The following is a 22,219-nucleotide window of genomic DNA, read 5'->3' on the forward strand; positions in this document are numbered from 1 at the left end:
ATCCCTCCCAGTAACCAGCAACAACTCCACTGTGGAGAGGTTAGGCAAATGCCACCTGCTGACTATCAGCTGCTGATCACAGGGTTATTAACAGTGATGGCACAAATATGGTGAAATGGAATTCACCATCCCACCCCTTCAGGAGTCAACCCCACTGAAATGTCAGGGCCACCTGCCCTATAATTCTTTACTGACCAGTTCATCCACAAATGAACTAGCCTCTCCAGCTGGCCAATCACTTAACAGTAACCATCTCTGCACAGAGGTACAAGGTTCAGGAGAAAGCATGAGACAAATACACACAAAAGCCTTTCATGACTGTACAGGCCTAGATTTGCCCAAATTTTATATGGACGTAATCATCACTGCAAAAGTACTTTATAAGAAAGAGGCAGGCCTCAATCCACCTCTTAAAATACTTTTCAAAACCCTTTTCCCACATGAATTTTGAAAAAGAAAATCTGCACAGAAATGTATGAAAATAGGCCAATGGGAAAATGGGATGGAAAGGAATTTGATTCATGTATACTTCCCTAGAATATAATGTATGGACTTTCTGTATGGACAAAAGGTTTTCTGTTGCAACTGCAATTGCAGATGCCTTCCCCCTGGACTGCTCCAAAATACTTTACTCCCTAAAATCCATGGAGACGGCTGATATAATTTTGCATTCAATGAGACTGCATGAGTGTGTGCTGGGAATGAATGTACCAGTCGATTTCTTGTGTGTTCATTCATAAATTTCTTCCATCCCATTTACATGTTATTGTGCTATTTTTTTTGTCAAAAAACATTTAAATACTATTTAAGTACGTTTTTATCTCAGTATATGGATTCCTAAACATATTTTATTCTAAAATGCATTTTTTTCAGCTGAGAATTGTATCACTTATGTAATTCAGAGAAGTACAAAATCCAAGAATATGTTCCAATCTGTATATTAATCTGTGAAGTGCAAATTAAGGTGATTCTGTTTTAAACATAGACTGAGCAAACATTTTCTCAAACCATAATGTGTGCCAGTCTCCCAGATGCCATGCATGTAAGCCAGGTGGCCCAAAGTATAGTTTAAACTTGCTGTTCCAACTGAGACCACTTCCTAGGCTGTGCCACAATTGTAGGGCCACGACTATTCTAGGCTCATATGTAGGGTTACCAAGTTCAGGGCCTGAGACTGATCCTGTATCTTTAGGAGAAGAGAAAGTCAGCCAAGTGCAGGTGTTCTTGCAACACTGTAATGAGAAAAACCACAAGGTGAATTCTCCCTTCCCCCTCCACAACTTTTAAAGGTACAGAAGACCTCTTGGTTACCAGACCCGGCCTCCAAGAGGTCTTCTGTGTCTCTAAAAGTTGTGCCGGGAGAAGGGAGAATTCCACCTTGTGGTTTTTCCCATTACAGTGTTGCAAGAACACCTGCACTTGGGTGACTTTCTCTTCTCCTAAAGACACAGGATCAGTCTCAGGCCCTGAACGTGGCAACCCTACTCACAGGTTGAGGGCAAGATGCAGAATACTAGATTCCAGAGTCTAGACAGGTAGGGAAGCATTTTCTTTGCAAAGTAACTCTGCACATGCACTAAGCACTAAACTTCAGGGCTGACACCAGAATAAACCCCAGCATTAGGTCATCATAGTTTAGCAGATTTTGATATATTAGTATCAGCGTAGTTTATTAGGAAGCCACAGGCAGTAAAACCAAAAAGAAAGCTGAAAGTATTGGAGGTGGAGTGAGTTTAAATCTGTCCATCCATCCCATGCACATCTATTTCTCATACATAACCCTAATGGACTTCCTGGTAATTTTCAACAGAAAACCCTCTTTAGAGGAGAATCATTTTTTTTCTGTAACAAACATCTGTGCTAGCTCCATCTATACATTTATGTGACTCTGTTACCATAGAGTCACTAGTGTGCCTCCAGGTGTTGTTGGACCACAACTCCCATCTTCCTGACCATTTGCAATGCTGGCTGAGGCTGATGGAGTTGTGGTCCAACAACATCTGGAGGCACACTGGTTGGGAAAGGCTTTACAGCTTTAAGACTTGGGGGAAAAAATCCCAGCCACTTAAGGGGCGGACTATTTTTAGTCTCCATTTCCAACTGGCAGGTGATGAGGAGGACAACTGATGGCTAGGCTTTAGAAAGTGCTCAGCTCCCCACTGCTTTTATTATCAGCAACCAGTGGGCACTGCCTACTTTGGGGGGCTCAGCTTCCCAGTGCAGAGCCAGGGGTGACCATTTCTTCCTCAAGTAACTTAAGAATCTAAATCCAATTTTCACAAGTAGTGCTGGCACTTAGGAGCCTGATTTTTCAAGGGCTTTTGCTCTGTTCTCTTTAGATGCAATCCACATGCCCCCCACTTTGTTCATTCCATTCAAAGTGGACTTATTTCAGGTTAGATGTGTGCAGAGGCGGGCAAATCTGTCAATTCAGTTTCTCTGAGTTTCTCATTTTCCTCCTCTTAAATTCTGTTCACCACATTTCCCCATCAGGTCATCAGCACTGTAAGTGCAAATTTCTCCTAACATACACAGTTTAATGCAAATTTGCCTAAAGTACACATTTTTGCACCATTTCCCTCTAAAGTAATGCATTTTTACATGCTGTGCTCACTATTATGCATTTTGTTCACATTGTTCTCTAATATACATATTTTTTCAACCTGGGAATATCTGCATGCAACGCAAATGCTCTGCCACTGAGTGCCCTTTACTTGGTTTTAATCCTAAAAAATAAGCTCTTTTATTCTCACACCATCCTAAAGAGGTAGGTTAGGGAGAGGGAGTGAGACTGAGTGAGTGAGTGAGTGAGAGAGAGAGAGAGAGAGAGAGAGAGGCTGGCAGATGTTAAGCATTGCGGCTGAGCAGCAATTTGCACCCAAGTCTTCCTAGTTGAAGTCTCCCATTCTAACTACTTCACCACACTGGCTCCCACTATTGGGAGAGGGGGACACATTGTTTCAATTAACAAGAGATTAGACTGCGGGTGGCTTTCAAGGGAGGCGTTGAGACCCAGCACCTCTCATCTGATTTAGGAATGAAGCCTTTGCTGGCCAAATCTCTCCCCAGCCAGAATCCTCCCATCAGGAAAATGAAATGGGAGACAGCAACCTGCTGCATTTCCGCAAGTCTTCAATTCCTCTGAGGCCAGCATGGAACCCAAGCGGGTTTGCAGAGGAGGGTGTGTAGTTTAAGGAATGTCAGGCTAAGACCTGGGAGATCAGGACTCAAATGAAGGTCACTAAGTGACCTTGGGCCAATCACTGCCACTCAGTCTAATCTACCTCACAGGGCTGTTGTGAGGGGAAAAACTGGGAGGGAGAGAATCATGTTTGCTGCCTTGAACTCCTTGGAGAAAAAGTGGGATATAAATGTAATAAATAAATGTTTGCTCACTCACCTGTAAGGGTTGCCAGGTCCATGGCCTGAGACTGATCCTGTATCTTTAGGAGAAGAGAAGGTCAGCCAAGTGCAGGTGTTCTTGCAACCCTGTAATGGGAAAAACCACAAGGTGGAATTCTCCCTCCCCCCCTCCACAACTTTTAAAGATACAAAAGACCTCTTGGAGGCCGGGCCTGGCAACCAAGAGGTCATCTGTACCTTTAAAAGTTGGGCAGGGGGAAGGGAGAATTCCACCTTGTGGTTTTTCCCATTACAGAGTTGCAAGAACACCTGCACTTGGCTGACTTTCTCTTCTAAAGATACAGGATCAATCTCAGGCCAAGAACCTGGCAACCCTATATGGAATACTTGGTTGCCTTTGTTGTGAAATACAAGGCTGTTTGAACATGCTCAGTTGAGTCCCTGACTGGTTTTACCAGCAGCAGCTGCTGGGTGTTATCTACTTTGGAGGATTCAGCTTTTTAATGTAGTGTCATTCTAGATGTGACTCCCCCCTTTCCCTCCCCCCTAATCTGATTCAAGGAATCCAGTTTACAGGGCTCTGGGGAACTGGAGTGAAATGTGACAGAGGACCCAGGATGGGGAAGAAATTTGCTCAGTTTACTTTTTAATGAGAACCTACTTAATTTCCATTTTCTGAACCAATAAGTGAAGCAAAATATAGCTGTCCTTCAAACTTCACAGTTCTCTGAGTTGCATCCAGTGTTGGTTCTAACTTAGGTACATGAATTTCAATGGATCTACTCTGAAAAGAACTTAGTGGGCTACAAGCCTCTGAAGTTAATATACAATTCTCCAATTAAAAAGTGTGTATCAAATGCATATTCTGGTGAAAACAACCTACAAAACTGCATTATATTAGGGTAAATTGCTTGCAAAAATGTGTATGTTGGAGCAAACTGCATATAAAATGCACACATTTGGAGAAATATATATGTATAAATGCACATGAATGTTCATGAGGACTTTTAAAAGAAAAAAACACCAACGGGTGCGGAAATGGGCTAAACTGAACCTATTGCTGGGAAAATTAGAAGCTGAAACTCCCATCTAGGAGTGACATTTCAGGGGGAGAGAAGTCTCTCGGCTACCTTCCTGGCAGGTGTGTGGTGGGAGGAGAGGATCGAGCTGAGGCAGCAGGGAGGAGGTCAGCATAGTACAAACACACCAGCAGGAGCTAATCTGGCACTCTTGCCCATGCGACTGCGCTGTGCTGAGGACCTTGCCCCCTCCCTCCTGATAAGCAACTGACCTACCCGCCAGGAAGCTAGCCCGGCACCTCCATCCATCTGGCAAGCTGCTCCGCGTCTATCTCTCTAGAACAGCATTTCCTAACCTTTGAGTCCCCAGGTGTTGCTGGAGTACAATCCCCATCATTTCCTGACCTTTGGTTATGCTGGCAGGGGCTGATGGGAGTTGTAGTCCAACAACCTCAGGGGACCGAAAGACTGCTCTAGAGAACCAATCCTCCTCTGGCTTCCTCTTGGGCTTCCTCTTGGGCTTCCTCCTCTTTGCAAAAGAGTCCCGGCTTCCTGCACTTGTGAACCTGACTGTGTGGTCTCTGGACTCTGTGGTCCAAGCCCCGTTTTGATGCAAGCAGCCATCCTTCTCTCGATGCAGCCAGGCCTGATCAGATGCTGTCGTGCTTCCCCGACAGGTGCTGCCAGGGGAACGTCTATTATTTTAAAGGTATAATTGATTCTAATTCATCACTTATCACATTGTGACAGATTTTTATATAGTTTATTATCTCCACAGCAGCACCAGGACCCACTGGGGCTACCTCCTATTGTTCGGCATTCCCTGTTACTGCCTCCGCTGTAGTATTTCCTGTTATCTCTTTGATTGAGTTAGGGATTCTGGTATCTCCAGGTCCCCAGGTTACTGTCAGCATTCACAGCCTCCCCACTGTAGGATGGAAGCAGCCTTTATACACCTCTCCTCTTTGACCTTCCTGTCACACTTAGTCTCCTTGCTTAGCTGATTAATTGGGGACTTTTGACTCCCTGGGGTTCTGTTGAGATAGTTATCCACTCTTTTCTTTGTTCAGGCACAAAGGAGACAAATGCCTACACCAGAAAGCAGGGGTCATCAAGGTCCACAAACAGTGCAACTGTAACTCTGGGATGCTTGGCCAGGGGAACAAGAGAGTGTATTCAATGCTAGTTCTACTCAGAGTAGGTCCATTGAACTTAGGTTCATTAATTTGAGTGGGTCTGCTCTTAGGACTTCCCTCTTTGGCAGGGCAAGAGCTAGTCCCAAACAAAAGGTAGATCTGGCCTACACAACTCGCAAGTCATCCCAGCCCAAACCTAAGAGTTGTAGCCAACATTAGCCCCACTCAGAGTAGACCCATTAAAATTAACAGAAATGGCTAACTTAGTTGCATTAATTGCAATGGGTTTCTGAGTAGAGGTTAGTTGAATATGACCCCAAGTTATCAGCCATGTCTAGTTGAATTTCTTGGATTTGCTGCCTGCTGGGACAGCAACACCAAAGGCTCTGCCATAGACACACAAGAAGCTTAATGCACATAAGAAATACAGGAAACTTTGTCCATCTACTAGGGGTGGGTGAATCTGTCCATTTCAGTTGCTCATTTTCCCCTGCTTTAAGTTCACATCTCCATATTTCCATATCAACTGGACATTTTTTTAATTAAAAAAAAGTTCTTATGAGAATTCATCAGCATTTCAGTGCAGATATATATGCCAGCAATTTCCCCTATTATAATGTAATTTTGTAAGTTCACTAATTTATATGCACACTTTAGCTTATTATATGCATTTTTTGTACACATGACTTGGCTGAAGACCTGCACTGAAAAATTCAGAGAAGTGTGAACTTTGAAGGATGGCTGTGTTTCGGTTTGTGCATTTGTCCGGAAAAATGCGATTCACCTTTACATGGAAATCGGATTGTGTTTCTTCCCCATCGCTACCATCTAGTCCAGTATTGTTTATCCTGACGGGCTGTCCAGGGTCTCAGGCAGAAAGCTTTCACATTGCCTGCTACTACCATGCTAGGGATTGAATTTGGGATCTTCCATATGTAAAGTATGTGCTGGATCACTGAACAGCAGCAGTCCACACCGCAGCATTTTGTTGCAGATACCACTTATATTTGAAATAATCCCTCTCATATAAGTGAAATCAGCATGTGTTAGGGTCTTAGGTGAATTCATATCATAACAGTCCGAGACAAGATAAATTAAATTAGAAAATACTCTTTGGATAAAATAATGTGTTATCAGATTAACTGAAGAAGAAAGATACAACATTGCATGGACTCTTGTGGGGCCCTAGAAAATTTAGCTTAGAGAATGGGCTTCAAAAGAAGAAAGCCAAGGAACATGGAGACATAACGGTTTGTTTCAAGAGTTTTACACACACACACACACACACACACACACAGAGTTGTTATTGCGGGAGTCAGTTCTAAGGTAGAGTAAAATACATTCTACTAGAGCAGGTGTGGGGGACCTTTGGCTCTCCAGATGATGTTGACCTACAATTCCCACCATTCCTGGCCACTGGCTTGCTGGGGTTGCTGGGAGTTGCAGTTCAGCAACATCTGGAGGGCCCAAGGTTCCCCACAACTGAACTAGAGGCTCAGTAGCTCCCTCTTTTATACTACAACCACCTTGCATGATGGATGGGATCATATACTCGAAAGATCGTCTTACCCTTATATACCCAGTAGGTCACTATGCTCTGCAGGTGAGGGCCTCCTGCAGATACCATCTTATCAGGAGGTCCATTCTGCACAACATAGGAAATGGACCTTTAGTGTAGTGGCACCTACCCTGTGGAATCCCCTCCCCTAAAATATTAGACAGGCGCCATCTCTGTTATCTTTTCGGAACCTATTGAAGACCTTCCTCTTTCAACAAGCCTTTTAAGCAGAGACTTTATCCCAGTCTGCATCTGTTGAAATTGCTTTTTAAGGGCTTTTTAAAGCCTTTTAAAAATATGTTTTAAAAGATGTTTTGTTGTAATATGTTTCTACAGATGTTTTGTATTAATATCTTATTAATATCTGTTTCTAAGATGTTTTAGAGTGCTTTTAGTGTTTTTGTTTGCCACTCTGGGCTCATACTGAGAGGAAGGGTGGGCTATAAATAAATAAATATCAAAGGAACTATAACTTCCTACAGGAGAGCACCATTCATACAGCGGGTTACATTCCAGACCCCCGCTGAAAAGCAAAAACCACTGAAAAGCGGAACTCATTGAATAGAATGGTGCATGATGCCCCAAACTGCCGTAAAAGCGGAACAAGCACCGTATGAGTGGGGCTTTAGTCTAATTGAGTCTAACTGAGACCGCTGCATTAGCAAAGTGCCGTAAAGCAAAGTGCTGTAAAGCGCGGCCCTACCTCAAGAGCTATGGAAATCCACATCTGGTAAGATATAAAGAATTCTATGATACCAGGAAGGAGCATCTAAAGGACTTTTTACATTCTTGGGTGGGAGTGAGTGGGAGGAGCATTCTAATCTTAAACTATTATTAAGGGGTGAAAACAGGTGTGAAGGACACCCCATCCTCAGCCACATTCCCTTCACCAGCCCTGCTTCATGCCCTCCTTGAGTGTTTGGGCCTGGCTGGCATGCATCCTTCAACTCTGATAATGACTCTTGGTTGCCCAGATGGAGGATGGAGAGGGGTGTCTGAGTGTATGTTAGGGACGGGGAAGAATATCCGACAAATCGAATGTAGTACCAGACCCCGACTGAATTTGCTAGTTCCCTATCCCTTCAGAGTGGCACCGATCTCTTGCAGCGGGCCACGGCTGTAATTGGCACGGATTTTGAGGCTGCGACTGCAATCAGCATGGAAGTTTTTTTTGAAATCCTCCCCCTATTTTAAATAATTTTGAGACTGACCCGTGCTAACCGCCTCGTCCTGCCCCCACCCCTCTTCTGTTGCTGCTGTCCTGAGCTAACCAAGGGCTGTCTCTCTTTTGCTGTCCCTGTGCTAAATGTGTGTGTGTGTCATGGTGTGACAGATGGTGTCTGTGCAGTGCAGTGGGGCGCTGCTGCCACCTGCCTGCCTGTGCCTCTCTCACACTCTCTCTTCTATGTCCACTGTTCTATGGCTCTATGTGAGCGGAAGGGAAAACTCTTTCTCTTCTCCCAAAGGATTCTTCAGGACCCCCATTCTTTTCTAAAAAATAGGTAGAACTAAAAATTGCACAATGTTTTTCCCAACCACCAAAGGACCACGTGGAACACTGTGATCATTCACTTAAGCAACCTAAAAGTTACACATTGGTTTTTTCCGCTGCCAAAAACCAACATGGAATGCTGTCATTTGCATAAGTACAACCTCCCCGCCAATCGAATTATTATTATTATTATTATTATTATTATTATTAATTACATTTGTATACCGCCCCATAGCCAAATCACCCAAAAACGCATGCAGCAGATCAAATTGGCAAGCACCAAAGAAAGCAGAAACAAAAACAGGACGGACCGGTAAAGAAATGATGGACTATTGAACTACATGCGGATTGGCACTATGCAGCAAACCCCATCCCTAGTGTACATGGAAACTAGTTTACCATGCAAAGGTAAAAATTTCATTCATTGCTTTGCCCACTTTTGCCTCTGGCCCTTCCCGCCACTGACATGTGGCCCCCAGAAGATTCCCCAGATGGGAATGTGGCCCTCAGTCTGTGAAAGGTTCCCCATCCCTGATCTAAAGAAAGCGATGTGTGTGTAAGATCATTATGTCCAGAGTCTAAAATTACCCCTTCTCCTAGCAGGAAATTCATCTGGACGTTCTTAGCAAATCCATCCAGCAATTGCTAGGCAACTGCCCACCCCACATGCTTCCCAATTAATCTGAAACTTAAATTAAAAAGAAAACAGTAAAATAATTGAGAGCGGGCACATGGAGATCACCCAGAAGCCAGAGACTTGCTAACCCAATGTTAACCTTAAAAATATTGGAAGGCCGACCTTTAAATTTGGCTGGGCATCTTGATTTTGGTCCCTTCCACCCTGCCTGAAAATCCTCATGGCCCTTGTCATTGGAATCTTAATCAGTGTCCCTTCAACAGACAGTAGGCTTTGAACTGTGGAAAACAAACCAGTCTTTAGTCTTGGGAAAGGGTCTGCTCAAAGCCACAGACTGCCTTCATGTTCTTTGTTGCTGCATTTACTGAAAGGAGGAGGGGTGAGGGAAGAACAAGCCTGGGACTTCACAGTGAATTGCCAAGGAGACTGTGACAAGCGTCACATTTGCCCACCAGCGATTGCCTTTTGCGCCTGACATTTCTCTCAGTGAGCCTTTCCGTCGAACTTCCGCTCCCCCCCGTCTCCCCGCACATCTCCCCTAGGAATGCTGCTGCTGCTATCTCCACTGCATCTAAAGCACACACAGACTCGGTTTAGGGACAGTTCATTTCCAGTTCTTTCCAGATGGGTTGGAATAATATCCCCAGGTGGTAAATACATTATTAAGAAGGCAGTTTGGTGTGAAATTGGCTATTAAAATATAGATAAAGTTTAATATATTGAGCTCCTTGTCAGAAAAATCACTTTAGAGGGAGCTTATTATTTGTTTGATATTAAAGGAGTCACAGCTCCGCTCCAAGTGACAAATGGGGGGGGGGAGGAAGGGAGAAGGAATGCCATTGGTAATGAACAAAGGCTTTTTAACATTTAAATTTAGCCTTTGGTGTGATACCCCTCGCTGATCTGAGCAGCTCCACACACTGCATCTCTCCACAGCTGCTAGGAGTGGGGGGAAATTATCCTGTTGATGCTGAGGTTGGCGGTCAAGCAAATCCTGCACTGAAATCCGGTGACTTACAATGCAAATGATCTGGCCTTTAAAACTCCCCTGCCCTGTGGGGAATGTTCTGGAATGCCCTCCCTATTGAAACCCCAGTGGCTCCATCTGTATTGGCATTCCACCGGCTCCTGAAAACACACCTCTTTAGACAAGCATTTTCCTGCACCTGCATTTCCAGTGTTATTGTTTGTTTTTACTGTTTTAAATGTCATGTTTTTAACTAGTTTATGATATATTTTAATTAAGGAAGTTGAAGTGTTTTAATTGTAATTTGGTAATTATATATGCATTTCATAGTTGATTTTATGCTGTAAACTGCTTAGAAGCCATTTCAGCATATAAGCGGTATATAAATAAATTACTACTACTACTGCTGCTGCTGCTGCTGCTGCTGCTGCTGCTGCTACTACTACTACTACTACTACTACTAATAATAATAATAATCAAGGAAGCTTGAAAAATCTATATTGTAATGACTAAAAGTACCAATGGGGAAGCCACACCTATGTGCTGTACACCTGATGTTATTTATGACATCATATATGGGGAAAGTGCCAGTGCAGCTGGGTCAGAAAGGGGTTTGCAGGCACTGCCTATCAGCTGATCAGTGACATTTGCAAAGCATGAGGTTTACATAGAGCCATGTGCAACACTTTGAAGCCCTGGCAATCAGCTGATCAGGCTTTGACATCACCTCCTATTTGGTTGCCTAAGGAAAGGAACATGAATTGTCCTTACAATCAGCATATTAGGGCTTTGACATCATGTGATCAACCAGTGGTCAGCCATGCCCACCTGTCAAACTTGGTCCATGGGGTGGGAAGTGGATGTAAGGACCCAGCCTGATATCTGACCCAGTGCCCCAACCCTACCTAAAAGGATTTTCTAGTGGCGAAGCCTGTGGCTGCAAAGGCTCACCTGAGAAGTCATATAGAGCCCCTCTAATTGTTATTGGCAGAAATCCTCTGACCATAAGGTTACCCAAGGGCCAAACAACACTATATATCTGGGATGGGGAACCTGTAGCCCTTCAGATGTTTTTAGAGTACAACTCCCATAATTCTTAACCTTTGACCATTGTGGCAAAGGTGAATACCTGAAAACAAAAAAGGACACATACAGGAAATGGAAGGAAGGCAAGGCTATAAAGGAAGAATACAGACAGGTAGCACAGAATTGCAGGGATGGCGTCAGGAAGGCTAAAGCTGAGAATGATGACTTGAGGTTAGTGAGGGATGCCACAAGTGACAAAAAAGCTTTCTTTAGGTACATTCATAGTAAAAGACAGAGAAAAGAAATGGTGGTACAGCTACTCAATGAGGACAGCAAAATGATGACAAAGAAAAGGCAGAAGTGTTAAATTCCTATTTTGGCTCAATCTTCTGCCAAAAGAGGGTCTTTGACCCTTCTGGGAAACATGAAGGGGCAGGATTGCAGCTTGAAATTGAAAGACAAATGGTCAAGGAATACCTAATCACTTTGAACAAGTTCAAATCTGCAGGGCCTGATAAACTGCATCCTAGAGTACAGAAGGAACTAGCTGAAGAACTCTCAGAACCACTGTCTATTATCTTTGTGAAATAGTGGAGGATGGGTGAAGTGTCGGATGATTGGAGGAGGGCTAATGCTGTTCCTATCTTCAAAATGGGCAAAAGGGAGGAATTTGGGAACTACAGACCAGTCAGCCTGACATCAATTCCTGGGGAAATTCTGGTGTGGATTATAAAGCGTCAATCTGTAAGAACCATGAAAACAATGCAGTGATTACTAGAAGCCAACATGGATTTATCAAGAACAAATCTTGCCAGACTAATCTTATCTCATTTTTGATCAGGTAACCTCCCTGGCAGATTGTGGGAATGCTGTGGACATAATATATCTCGGCTTCAGCAAAGTTTTTGACAAAGTGCCCCATGATATTCTGATTCGCAAGCTAGCTAAATGTGGGCTGGATGGAACAACTATCAGGTGGATCCACAGTTGGCTACAGAATTGTACACAAACAGTGCTTATCAATGGTTCCTTCTCAAACTGGGCGGAGGTAACTAGTGAGTTAATGCAGGACTTGGTCCTGGGCCCAGTTCTCTTCAACATTTTTATTAATGACTTGGATGAGGAGGTGCAGGGAACGCTTATCAGATTTGCAGATGATCCAAAATTGAGAGGGATAGCTAATATCCTGGAAGACAGAAACAAAATTCAAAGTGATCTTGATAGGTTGGAGCATTGGGCTGAAAGAAACAGAATGATAACAGAACAGGGATAAGTGCAAAGTTCTACACCAAGTAAAAGAAATCAAATGCACAGTTATAAGATGGGGATACTTGGCTCAGCAATATTACATGTGAGAAGGGGCTTGGAATTGTTGCTGATCACAAGATGAATGTAGGCCACAGTACGATGTGGCTGCAAAAAAAGGCAAATGCTATTTACAGATGTATCATTTTCAAATCATGTGAAGTATTAGTTTTCCTCTGTTCGGCACTGGTTGGGCCTCATCTTCAGTACTGTGTCCAGTTCTGGACACCACACTTTTAGAAGGATGCAGACAAACTGGAACAGGTTCAGAGAAGGGCAACAAGGATGATCCAGGGTCTGGAAACAAAGCCCTATGAGGAGAGACTGAAAGAACTGGGCATGTTTAACCTTGAGAAGAGAAGACTGAGGTGAGCTATGATAGCACTTTTCAAGTACTTGAAAGGTTGCCACACAGAGGAGGGCCAGGATCTTTTCTCAATCATCCCAGAGTGCAGGACATGGAATAATGGGCTCAAGTTGCAGGAAGCCAGATTTTGACTGAACAACAGGAAAAACTCCCTAACTATTAGAGTGGTACAACAATGGAAACAATTACCTATGGAGGTGGACTCTCCAGCACTAGAGGCATTTAAGAGGCAGCTGGATAGCTACCAGTTGGGTATGTTTTAATTTGGATTCCTGCATTGAGCAGGGGGTTGGACTCGATGGCCTTATAGGCCCCTTTCAACTTTACTATTCTACGATTCTATGAATAGGAATTGGCATCCAACAGTGTCTGGAAGTTCACAATTTCCTTGTCCTTGCTTCATATGAACATCTGAAACTGTTTCATACTGAGTTGTACCTTCGGTTCATCCAACCCAGCATTGCCTACTCTTGACTGCTAAAGGGTCTCAGGCACAGAGATCTTTACCATCACCTGCTACCTGAACTTAACATGAAAAGAGACTTGCTAGATCAGGCCACAGGCCTATGTAGTCCACCATTTTGTTCCCATAGTGGCCAACCAGAAGCCTGTGAGAAACCCACCTGTTCCTTTTAGATGTTGGGAATTGAACCTGGGACCTCCTGTATCCCCAATGCAATTTGTACCACTGAGCTATGATATCCCTCTCTAAAGTATACCATATATATAGAATATTGTTGGGACCTGCCCTGGAACCTTCTGGGGAAGGGCAGTTAAACATGTACTACTACTGCTACCACCACCACCACCACCACTGGAATGACTCTTATAAGGCAGCTTCCTTTGCTCCTGTCTTCTACACATTTGGGCCTAAATAATTGAAGAATAGTCTACAGAAAATAAGTATTCAGTCTGTTTGAGAAAAGCCAGTATGCTTTGGACACATCACTTTAGTGGGAGATTCTTGAAGACCTTTGATGCACATCAAACCATACTGGATGAGAAATGTATCTTCCTTGTATCTGAACAATGTTCAATGTGTACTAGACACTTGAAGAGAGACACTGCTTACAAGTGCCTGTACGCTAATGCTAGGAGCCTGCGAACCAAGATGGGAGAACTGGAGTGCTTGGTCTTAGAGGAGAGCATTGATATAGTGAGCATAACGGAGACCTGGTGGAATGGAGAAAACCAGTGGGATACGGTTATCCCTGGATATAAACTATATCGGAAGGACAGGGAAGGACGTATTGGTGGCAGAGTCGCTCTATACGTGAAAGAAGGCATTGAATCCAGCAAGCTCGAAACCCCAAAAGAGGCAGACTCCTCCACAGAATCGTTGTGGGTGGTGATACCGTGCCCCAGGAGGGACTTAATACTGGGAACGATCTATCGTCCCCCTGATCAAAATGCTCAGGGAGACCTTGAGATGAGATATGAAATTGAGGAAGCATCCAAACTAGGAAATGTGGTAGTAATGGGTGACTTCAACTACCCGGACATAGACTGGCCGCATATGTGTTCCAGTCATGACAAAGAAGCAAAGTTTCTAGATATTCTAAATGACTATTCCCTAGACCAGTTGGTCATGGAACCGACCAGAGGGATGGCAACCCTGGACTTAATCCTCAGTGGGGACCGGGACCTGGTGCGAGATGTTAAGTGTTGTTGAACCGATTGGGAGCAGTGACCACAGTGCTATTAAATTAAACATACATGTAACTGGCCAATTGCCAAGAAAATCCAACACGGTCACATTTGACTTCAAAAGAGGAAACTTCACAAAAATGAGGGGACTGGTAAAAAGAAAGCTGAAAAACAAAGTCCAGAGGGTCACATCACTCGAAAATGCTTGGAAGTTGTTTAAAAACACTATATTAGAAGCTGAACTGGACTGCATACCGCAGATCAGAAAAGGTACCGCCAGGGCCAAGAAGATGCCAGCATGGTTAACGAGCAAAGTCAAGGAAGCTCTTAGAGGCAAAAAGTCTTCCTTCAAAAAATGGAAGTCTTGTCCGAATGAAGAAAATAAAAAAGAACACAAACTCTGGCAAAAGAAATGCAAGAAGACAATAAGGGATGCTAAAAAAGAATTTGAGGAGCACATTGCTAAGAACATAAAAACCAACAACAAAAAATTCTATAAATACATTCAAAGCAGGAGACCATCTAGGGAGACGATTGGACCCTTGGATGATAAGGGAGTCAAAGGTGTCCTAAAGAACGATAAGGAGATTGCAGAGAAGCTAAATGAATTCTTTGCATCTGTCTTCACAGTGGAAGATATAGGGCAGATCCCTGAACCTGAACTAACATTTGCAGGAAGGGATTCTGAGGAACTGAGACAAATAGTGGTAACGAGAGAGGAAGTTCTAAGCTTAATGGACAATATAAAAACTGACAAATCACCGGGCCCGGATGGCATCCACCCGAGAGTTCTCAAAGAACTCAAATGTGAAATTGCTGATCTGCTAACTAAAATATGTAACTTGTCCCTTGGGTCCTCCTCCGTGCCTGAGGACTGGAAAGTGGCAAATGTAACGCCAATCTTCAAAAAGGGATCCAGAGGGGATCCCAGAAATTACAGGCCAGTTAGCTTAACTTCTGTCCCTGCAAAACTGGTAGAAAGTATTATTAAAGCTAGATTAACTAAGCACATAGAAGAACAAGCCTTGCTGAAGCAGAGCCAGCATGGCTTCTGCAAGGGAAAGTCCTGTCTCAGTAACCTATTAGAATTCTTTGAGAGTGTCAACAAGCATATAGATAGAGGTGATCCAGTGGACATAGTGTACTTAGACTTTCAAAAAGCGTTTGACAAGGTACCTCACCAAAGGCTTCTGAGGAAGCTTAGCAGTCATGGAATAAGAGGAGAGGTCCTCTTGTGGATAAGGAATTGGTTAAGAAGCAGAAAGCAGAGAGTAGGAATCAATGGACAGTTCTCCCAATGGAGGGCTGTAGAAAGTGGAGTCCCTCAAGGATCGGTATTGGGACCTGTACTTTTCAACTTGTTCATTAATGACCTAGAATTAGGAGTGAGCAGTGAAGTGGCCAAGTTTGCTGATGACACTAAATTGTTCAGGGTTGTTAAAACAAAAAGGGATTGCGAAGAGCTCCAAAAAGACCCCTCCAAACTGAGTGAATGGGCAGAAAAATGGCAAATGCAATTCAATATAAACAAGTGTAAAATTATGCATATTGGAGCAAAAAATCTTAATTTCACATATACGCTCATGGGGTCTGAACTGGCGGTGACCGACCAGGAGAGAGACCTCGGGGTTGTAGTGGACAGCACGATGAAAATGTCGACCCAGTGTGCGGCAGCTGTGAAAAAGGCAAATTCCATGCTAGCGATAATTAGGAAACGTATTGAAAATAAAACAGCCGATATCATAATGCCGTTGTATAAATCTATGGTGCGGCCGCATTTGGAATACTGTGTACAGTTCTGGTCGCCTCATCTCAAAAAGGATATTCTAGAGTTGGAAAAGGTTCAGAAGAGGGCAACCAGAATGATCAAGGGGATGCAGCGACTCCCTTATGAGGAAAGGTTGCAGCATTTGGGGCTTTTTAGTTTAGAGAAAAGGCGGGTCAGAGGAGACATGATAGAAGTGTATAAAATTATGCATGGCATTGAGAAAGTGGATAGAGAAAAGTTCTTCTCCCTCTCTCATAATACTAGAACTCGTGGACATTCAAAGAAGCTGAATGTTGGAAGATTCAGGACAGACAAAAGGAAGTATTTCTTTACTCAGCGCATAGTTAAACTATGGAATTTGCTCCCACAAGATGCAGTAATGGCCACCAGCTTGGACGGCTTTAAAAGAAGATTAGACAAATTCATGGAGGACAGGGCTATCAATGGCTACTAGCCATGATGGCTGTGCTGTGCCACCCTAGTCAGAGGCAGCATGCTTCTGAAAACCAGTTGCCGGAAGCCTCAGGAGGGGAGAGTGTTCTTGCACTCGGGTCCTGCTTGCGGGCTTCCCCCAGGCACCTGGTTGGCCACTGTGAGAACAGGATGCTGGACTAGATGGGCCACTGGCCTGATCCAGCAGGCTCTTCTTATGTTCTTATGATGATGGTGACAAAAACAACAGCAATTAGCAGAAGAGTCCAAGAGTTCAAAGTATTTCACATTCTCAGTGATAATTACAATAGTCTTGTCTGAAAGGAGTTTTGTCAGCTTATTCACTTTATATTTCAGATGGGGGGAAGGATATGTTTCAAAGATTGTGGCTGGCCTAAAGCCACTTTGCAATACATGGAGAAGGTAAGTTTTCAACTGGTGTCTTCCTGGCTCAAGGTAAGATTTGAACTGGTGGTTTCCTGGCTTACGAGTCACATTCTTAGCCTCTCTGCTACAGTGTCATGTGAAAAAGCACCATTTACCCTTGGGCACTGGTTGAAATGAACAGGCGATTCTTACTGTTTTCCCATTGCATATCATCAAATAAGAAAATAAATTCCATCTCTTCCTGTGGCTCAGCAGAGGTCTTTATTTAGGTCTCGTATTACTAAGACTTCATTAGTTTTACAAAATATACTACAGCACATTTACTAGCAGGCTATGAAGTGTCATAAATAATTAAAACTAAATTATACTTGTCAGGGAAATGAACAAAGTATATTTTTTCTTCTTGCGTTTTTGGGTTTCTTTATTTTGTTTGATCGCTTGCAGAGTCACAAAGGGTTCCCTCCCCAGTGATATAACACTTTCGGGTTGTTTTATGTTAACTGAATAGTCCCATGAGACTCATTCTCATTGCTCACACATTGATGGAAATCAGGAATACAGTCTCTGCATAAGTGGTATGAAGTCAACAATGGAAGCCAAATGCACAGTGATTCGCTAAAAATAAGAGAGGCACATATTACATTTTTCCACCTGACAGCTATATATTGTCATAATGGAGGTGCTAACGCACTGCAAAGTGGTTTAATAAACATTAATCAATTGCACTTGGTGGATGGAGAATCACCCCATGAGATTCTTATTGAAAACTACTCTAATATTCTGCATCAGGGCTAACCAACATGGCGCCCTCAAACTTCCATAATCTCTGACCATTGGCCATGCTGGAAGGGGCGAATTGGAGCTGAATTCAGTGAACAACATCTGGAGGTCACCGCATTGGCTACCTCTACTCATCAGCATTACCACACCATTGTACACCATGCTCCCTTCTAAAGGAGGGTTTTCACAGAAATCAAGTAAGAGCTGTGTTTTACCACACAGAGTTGTTGTGTTTTGAAGAACATAACTAGGGATGATACGACATTTTATGAAGTTTCAAGACTCAAAGGTCAAGAAGATTCTTATAACTAGTTTTGCAGATGAATGCAAAAACTACTGGCAAATACAAGTTCTCTGCTTGCCTAGAGGGCTTAAGATTTCAGTTGAACACTAGGACAAGTTTCTTAATGGTTAGAGCAGTTTGACAATGGAACCATGTGCTTAGAGGTTTGGTGGGTTCTCCTTTGCTGGATGGACAACCATCTGTTGAGATTGTGCTAGTTCTGGATTTCCTGCATTGAGCAGGGGGTGTGATTAGATCGGGGTAGCCAACATGGTACTCTCCAGAAGTCGCTGGACTACTGTTTCTGTCATCCCTGACCATCTGCTGATGAGAGCTGTAGCCCACAACATCTAGAGGATGCCACATTTGCTATTCTTGGACTACAAAGACCCTTCCATCTTTTTGATTCTTACTATGCCTATTATATGCAAAATATTATATGCAAAACATTATACACATATACTTTGCAGGTTTCTTAAAGAAACCAGTACATAAACAATTACATACAACAATGCACATAAAAATACTTATGTATTAATATTTATAAAATTATGCAGCATGGGACTTAACTGTTTTACACATACTATATGTTGGGGTGTGCACCAGCCCCAAGATTCACCTTGCCTCTGTATCTGTGATTATTTTTTTTAGAATTACAGTTTGTTTCTTATGCGTTCTGTCTGCTTTGATCTCTAATTTGGGTTCTGAGCCACTCTAGCATGAAGTTCTTATGGGAAATCTAAAAATGGCTATAATCTTTCCCCCTTTTGGCAGAAACAGATGAAATTTGCAGGCACAGGCGTCACTCCAGAGAGGATATAGTTTGCCAAATTGCAAAGGAATAGGTCCAGGGGTTTTTGAGGGAGGAAGCAAAGGGATTTACTTTCCTCCATAATCTGCATTAAGGCAATACCTTTCTTAGGGCAATTACCCCCACCCACCCACCCACCCATACGTCTCATAGTTTTGAGTGGGGGAGCAGGGGTCTGTCTCTTGCTCTTTCTCACACTAGAATAATTAAGAGGATGCTGAGTGGTATGCATTCTTGCTTGTACATTTTTTTAAAAAAACTTTGCAGCTTTACACTGGCCTTTCTGGTGCTTATTTGTGTATCTGATAGGCCATACAGATCTCTGATAGACCTTACAGCAGAAGACTGTTTAGCTGCCTGTGGAGTTATAAACAGCTCTAGGGTTGTTGGTTGCTTGATGAGGGTAAAGCTTAAATGGGTCAGAAGCTCCAAATTCTGTGTATAATTCTGTTTAAAATGGATTCCTTCTCTATTCCTACTTAGAGATGTCTGCTCTTATCTCCTTTTTGCCCCAAAAACTGTTATTAGGACCATTACGAAATGACATTAGTGTTGTTAGGAAATGTAATTTGTAGACATGGAAGCTATCTTCAAATACCTGCAGGGCTGTCACCTAGAAGATGTAGCAGAACTTGTACTCCGCTGCTCCAGAGAGTGAGACTAGAATCAGTGGCTGGGTATTGCATGGAAACAGATTTGAAGACCCTTCCTAACAGTAAGAGAGCTGTTTTGATAGTGAAACAGGCCACTTTGGGAACAGGCTTCCTCAGGAAGTGGTGCACTCATGACAATGTAAGAAGAGCTTGATCAGGCCAATGGCCCATCTAGTCCAGCATCCTGTTCTCACAGTGGCCAACCAGTTGCCCATGGGAAGCCCACAAGCAGGACCTGAGTGCAAAGAGGACTCTCCCGTCTTGCGGTTCCCAGGAACTGATATTTGGAAGCGTACCTTTGACTATGGAGGCAGAGCATAGCCATCATGGGCTACTTCTAGGACAAAGGATGGGATATAAATGTAATAAAAATAAATAAATAATTGCTAGCAGCCATTGATAGCCTTATACATCACAAATTTATCTAATTCTTTTTTTAAAGCCATCCACTTTGGTGGCCATCACCACCTCTTGTGGGAGCGAATGCCGTTGTTTAACTATGCGCTGTGTGAAGAAGTACTTTTGTGTGGTGGATTTATACTGGTCTGTCCACACTTCATTCTGCTGTATTAGTTGTTCTGTGATTGCTTTTTTTAAAAAAATGAACCTTATCTTTACAAAAAGGTACATAATTTGAAAAAAACCCACAATCTGTATACTTTATCTGTAGACATTGTACATCACAATAGAGGAAAGGTGCACACATCATGGAATTAACATAAAGTATTTCAAAGACGGTATGAACCATTGTCTATATGAGGGGAAGCTGAATGCAGACATGTGAAAGTGGTAAAATAACTGACAGTATCATGCATTCCAAATCCTAGCATAGTGCGATAGAGGATTTCTGTTATTTTCTGTTCCATTCACAAAATCAATAAACTCATACCACACTTTAAGAAAGGTATCTGATTTAGAAATGCCCTTCAGCACTCTTAATTTTTTATTAAGTTTTTCCATACAAAAACTTGCAGGATTTCATCAGGAAGTTATGGGACATGGACTGACTGGAAACAATGCAGTATAACCACCCCAAAGCTTTTGCAGTTGCAAAACAGTGTTGACAGCAGGATCGTATATAACCATCTCCACACCATCATGAGCCCGAACCAGCAGGAAAACAAACCAGCCTGGAAATTGCTGGAAATAAATGATATGAACAAATTCCAAGGAATTGAGTTTGGGTAGGGGGAAAAGATGACTGAGAGATCAGGGCATGATGAATAAACATGCAAATATATCCCAAGTGCTTTGGGGTGCCTTTCCTAATACCTGGGGTCAGTATCGGGGGGGGTCTCATCTGAAACACATTTCCAAAACTTTGATTCATCTACACACACATACACACTCATTTAATCTCCCAGTTCTGTCTAACAGTTATGATGTTTTATTAATAGTCCTGTGGTCTTTTGAAGCTGGCCCCTATCCTGCCTGTCATTCGGGATTGACAGCATGGTGCCAGGCAAGGATCAGGGAAAGCAAAATGAAGAGATGAGACAGAAAGGAATAGAGAATGGAGAGATGAGCAGCGCTCCAAGCCTCTGTTTCCAGCTCTCCCACTGACCTTGGGCAAACAGTCATGGCTTGCATCCCCCTGTTTGCTTCCAGACTGAAAGGTATTTTCCTTCCAAGTGTCAAGTGTGCTGATTCATTCATCTGCCACCTGCAAGCCACACAGGTTATGTGCTGATCATAGCTGGCCCACATGGAATCTAGCAAGATTGGCACAGTTCAGAATAGCAGCTGTAGTGCAAACCCTCATGCTAGTCAGCCGGTACTACTTCTTGCAGTCATCTGTAAGCTATATAGATGAAGAAGGTGAGCAATGTGGAATGAAGCATGTTGTATGTGGCTATTGTTGGCTCCAGAAGTCCTATACAAGTGCATGTGATTTCCAAAATAAGTTGACTGTGGACTAAGAGTCTGTAAAGTGCATCTGCTTCTCTCCAAGACAACAACCTACTTCTTCCCATAGACTTATGACTTCTTTTGCAAGGAAGATACCAGTGTTGAGCTGCAATGGGGGAGGCACATTTCACAAACAACTTCCTTCCCTGCAGATTGAATCCTGAAACGAAATCAGACTTGTTTATATGTTTAAACTTGTAATGAAATGTTATTCTGGTAAGAAAGAGTTAATGGAATGCTAAGAGGTGTGGATGATGTAAGGCTGACATGTAGGAGGGGTTGTGTGAAGGAGTTCTGAGTGGGTTTAGCAAGAAAAAACCAGTTGGCTTTGACAGACGGGAGTTAGGCAGGCAATTGACTTCGGGGAGATAGGATTAGGGATTGTGAAGTAACATCTCAGTAGAGGGCTGGGCTGTTGAGGGAGGTTTTATTGTGGTTAGAGGGGTAGGATAGGTAGGTAGAATAGGGACAACAACATCTTATTCAATATTTATTTATTTAATTATTTAATAAATTCATTAGTCGCCCATCTGGCTGGTTGTCCAGCTACTCTGGGCGACGTACAAAATAAAAACATACAAATACATTAAAATATTAAAAATCTCACAATAATAATAAAACCTAACCCACCCCAAAAACCTGCCTGAAGAGCCAGGTCTTCAAGGCCTGGCAGAAGCTCA

At 43.0% G+C, this 22,219-nt stretch overlaps 1 protein-coding gene across 8 annotated transcripts in view; it reads right to left on the reverse strand.

Moving 5' to 3' along the window:
- Window positions 1–22,219, reverse strand: part of LOC133368398 (opioid-binding protein/cell adhesion molecule) — a 919,374-nt gene that overhangs the window by 481,596 nt on the left and 415,559 nt on the right. Inside the window, exon 1 of one of the 8 annotated variants that reach the window (XM_061592596.1) lies at window positions 3,401–3,430. The exons of the other annotated variants lie outside the window; for them this stretch is intronic. Coding sequence (XP_061448580.1) covers window positions 3,401–3,422 — 22 coding nt within the window. The 5' untranslated portion in view covers window positions 3,423–3,430. Of the gene's footprint in view, window positions 1–3,400; window positions 3,431–22,219 lie in introns of those variants that run through there. 8 annotated transcript variants of the gene reach the window in all.

This window comes from Rhineura floridana, chromosome 12 (genome assembly GCF_030035675.1).
Source record: "Rhineura floridana isolate rRhiFlo1 chromosome 12, rRhiFlo1.hap2, whole genome shotgun sequence".
Taxonomy (NCBI): Eukaryota; Metazoa; Chordata; class Lepidosauria; order Squamata; family Rhineuridae; genus Rhineura; species Rhineura floridana.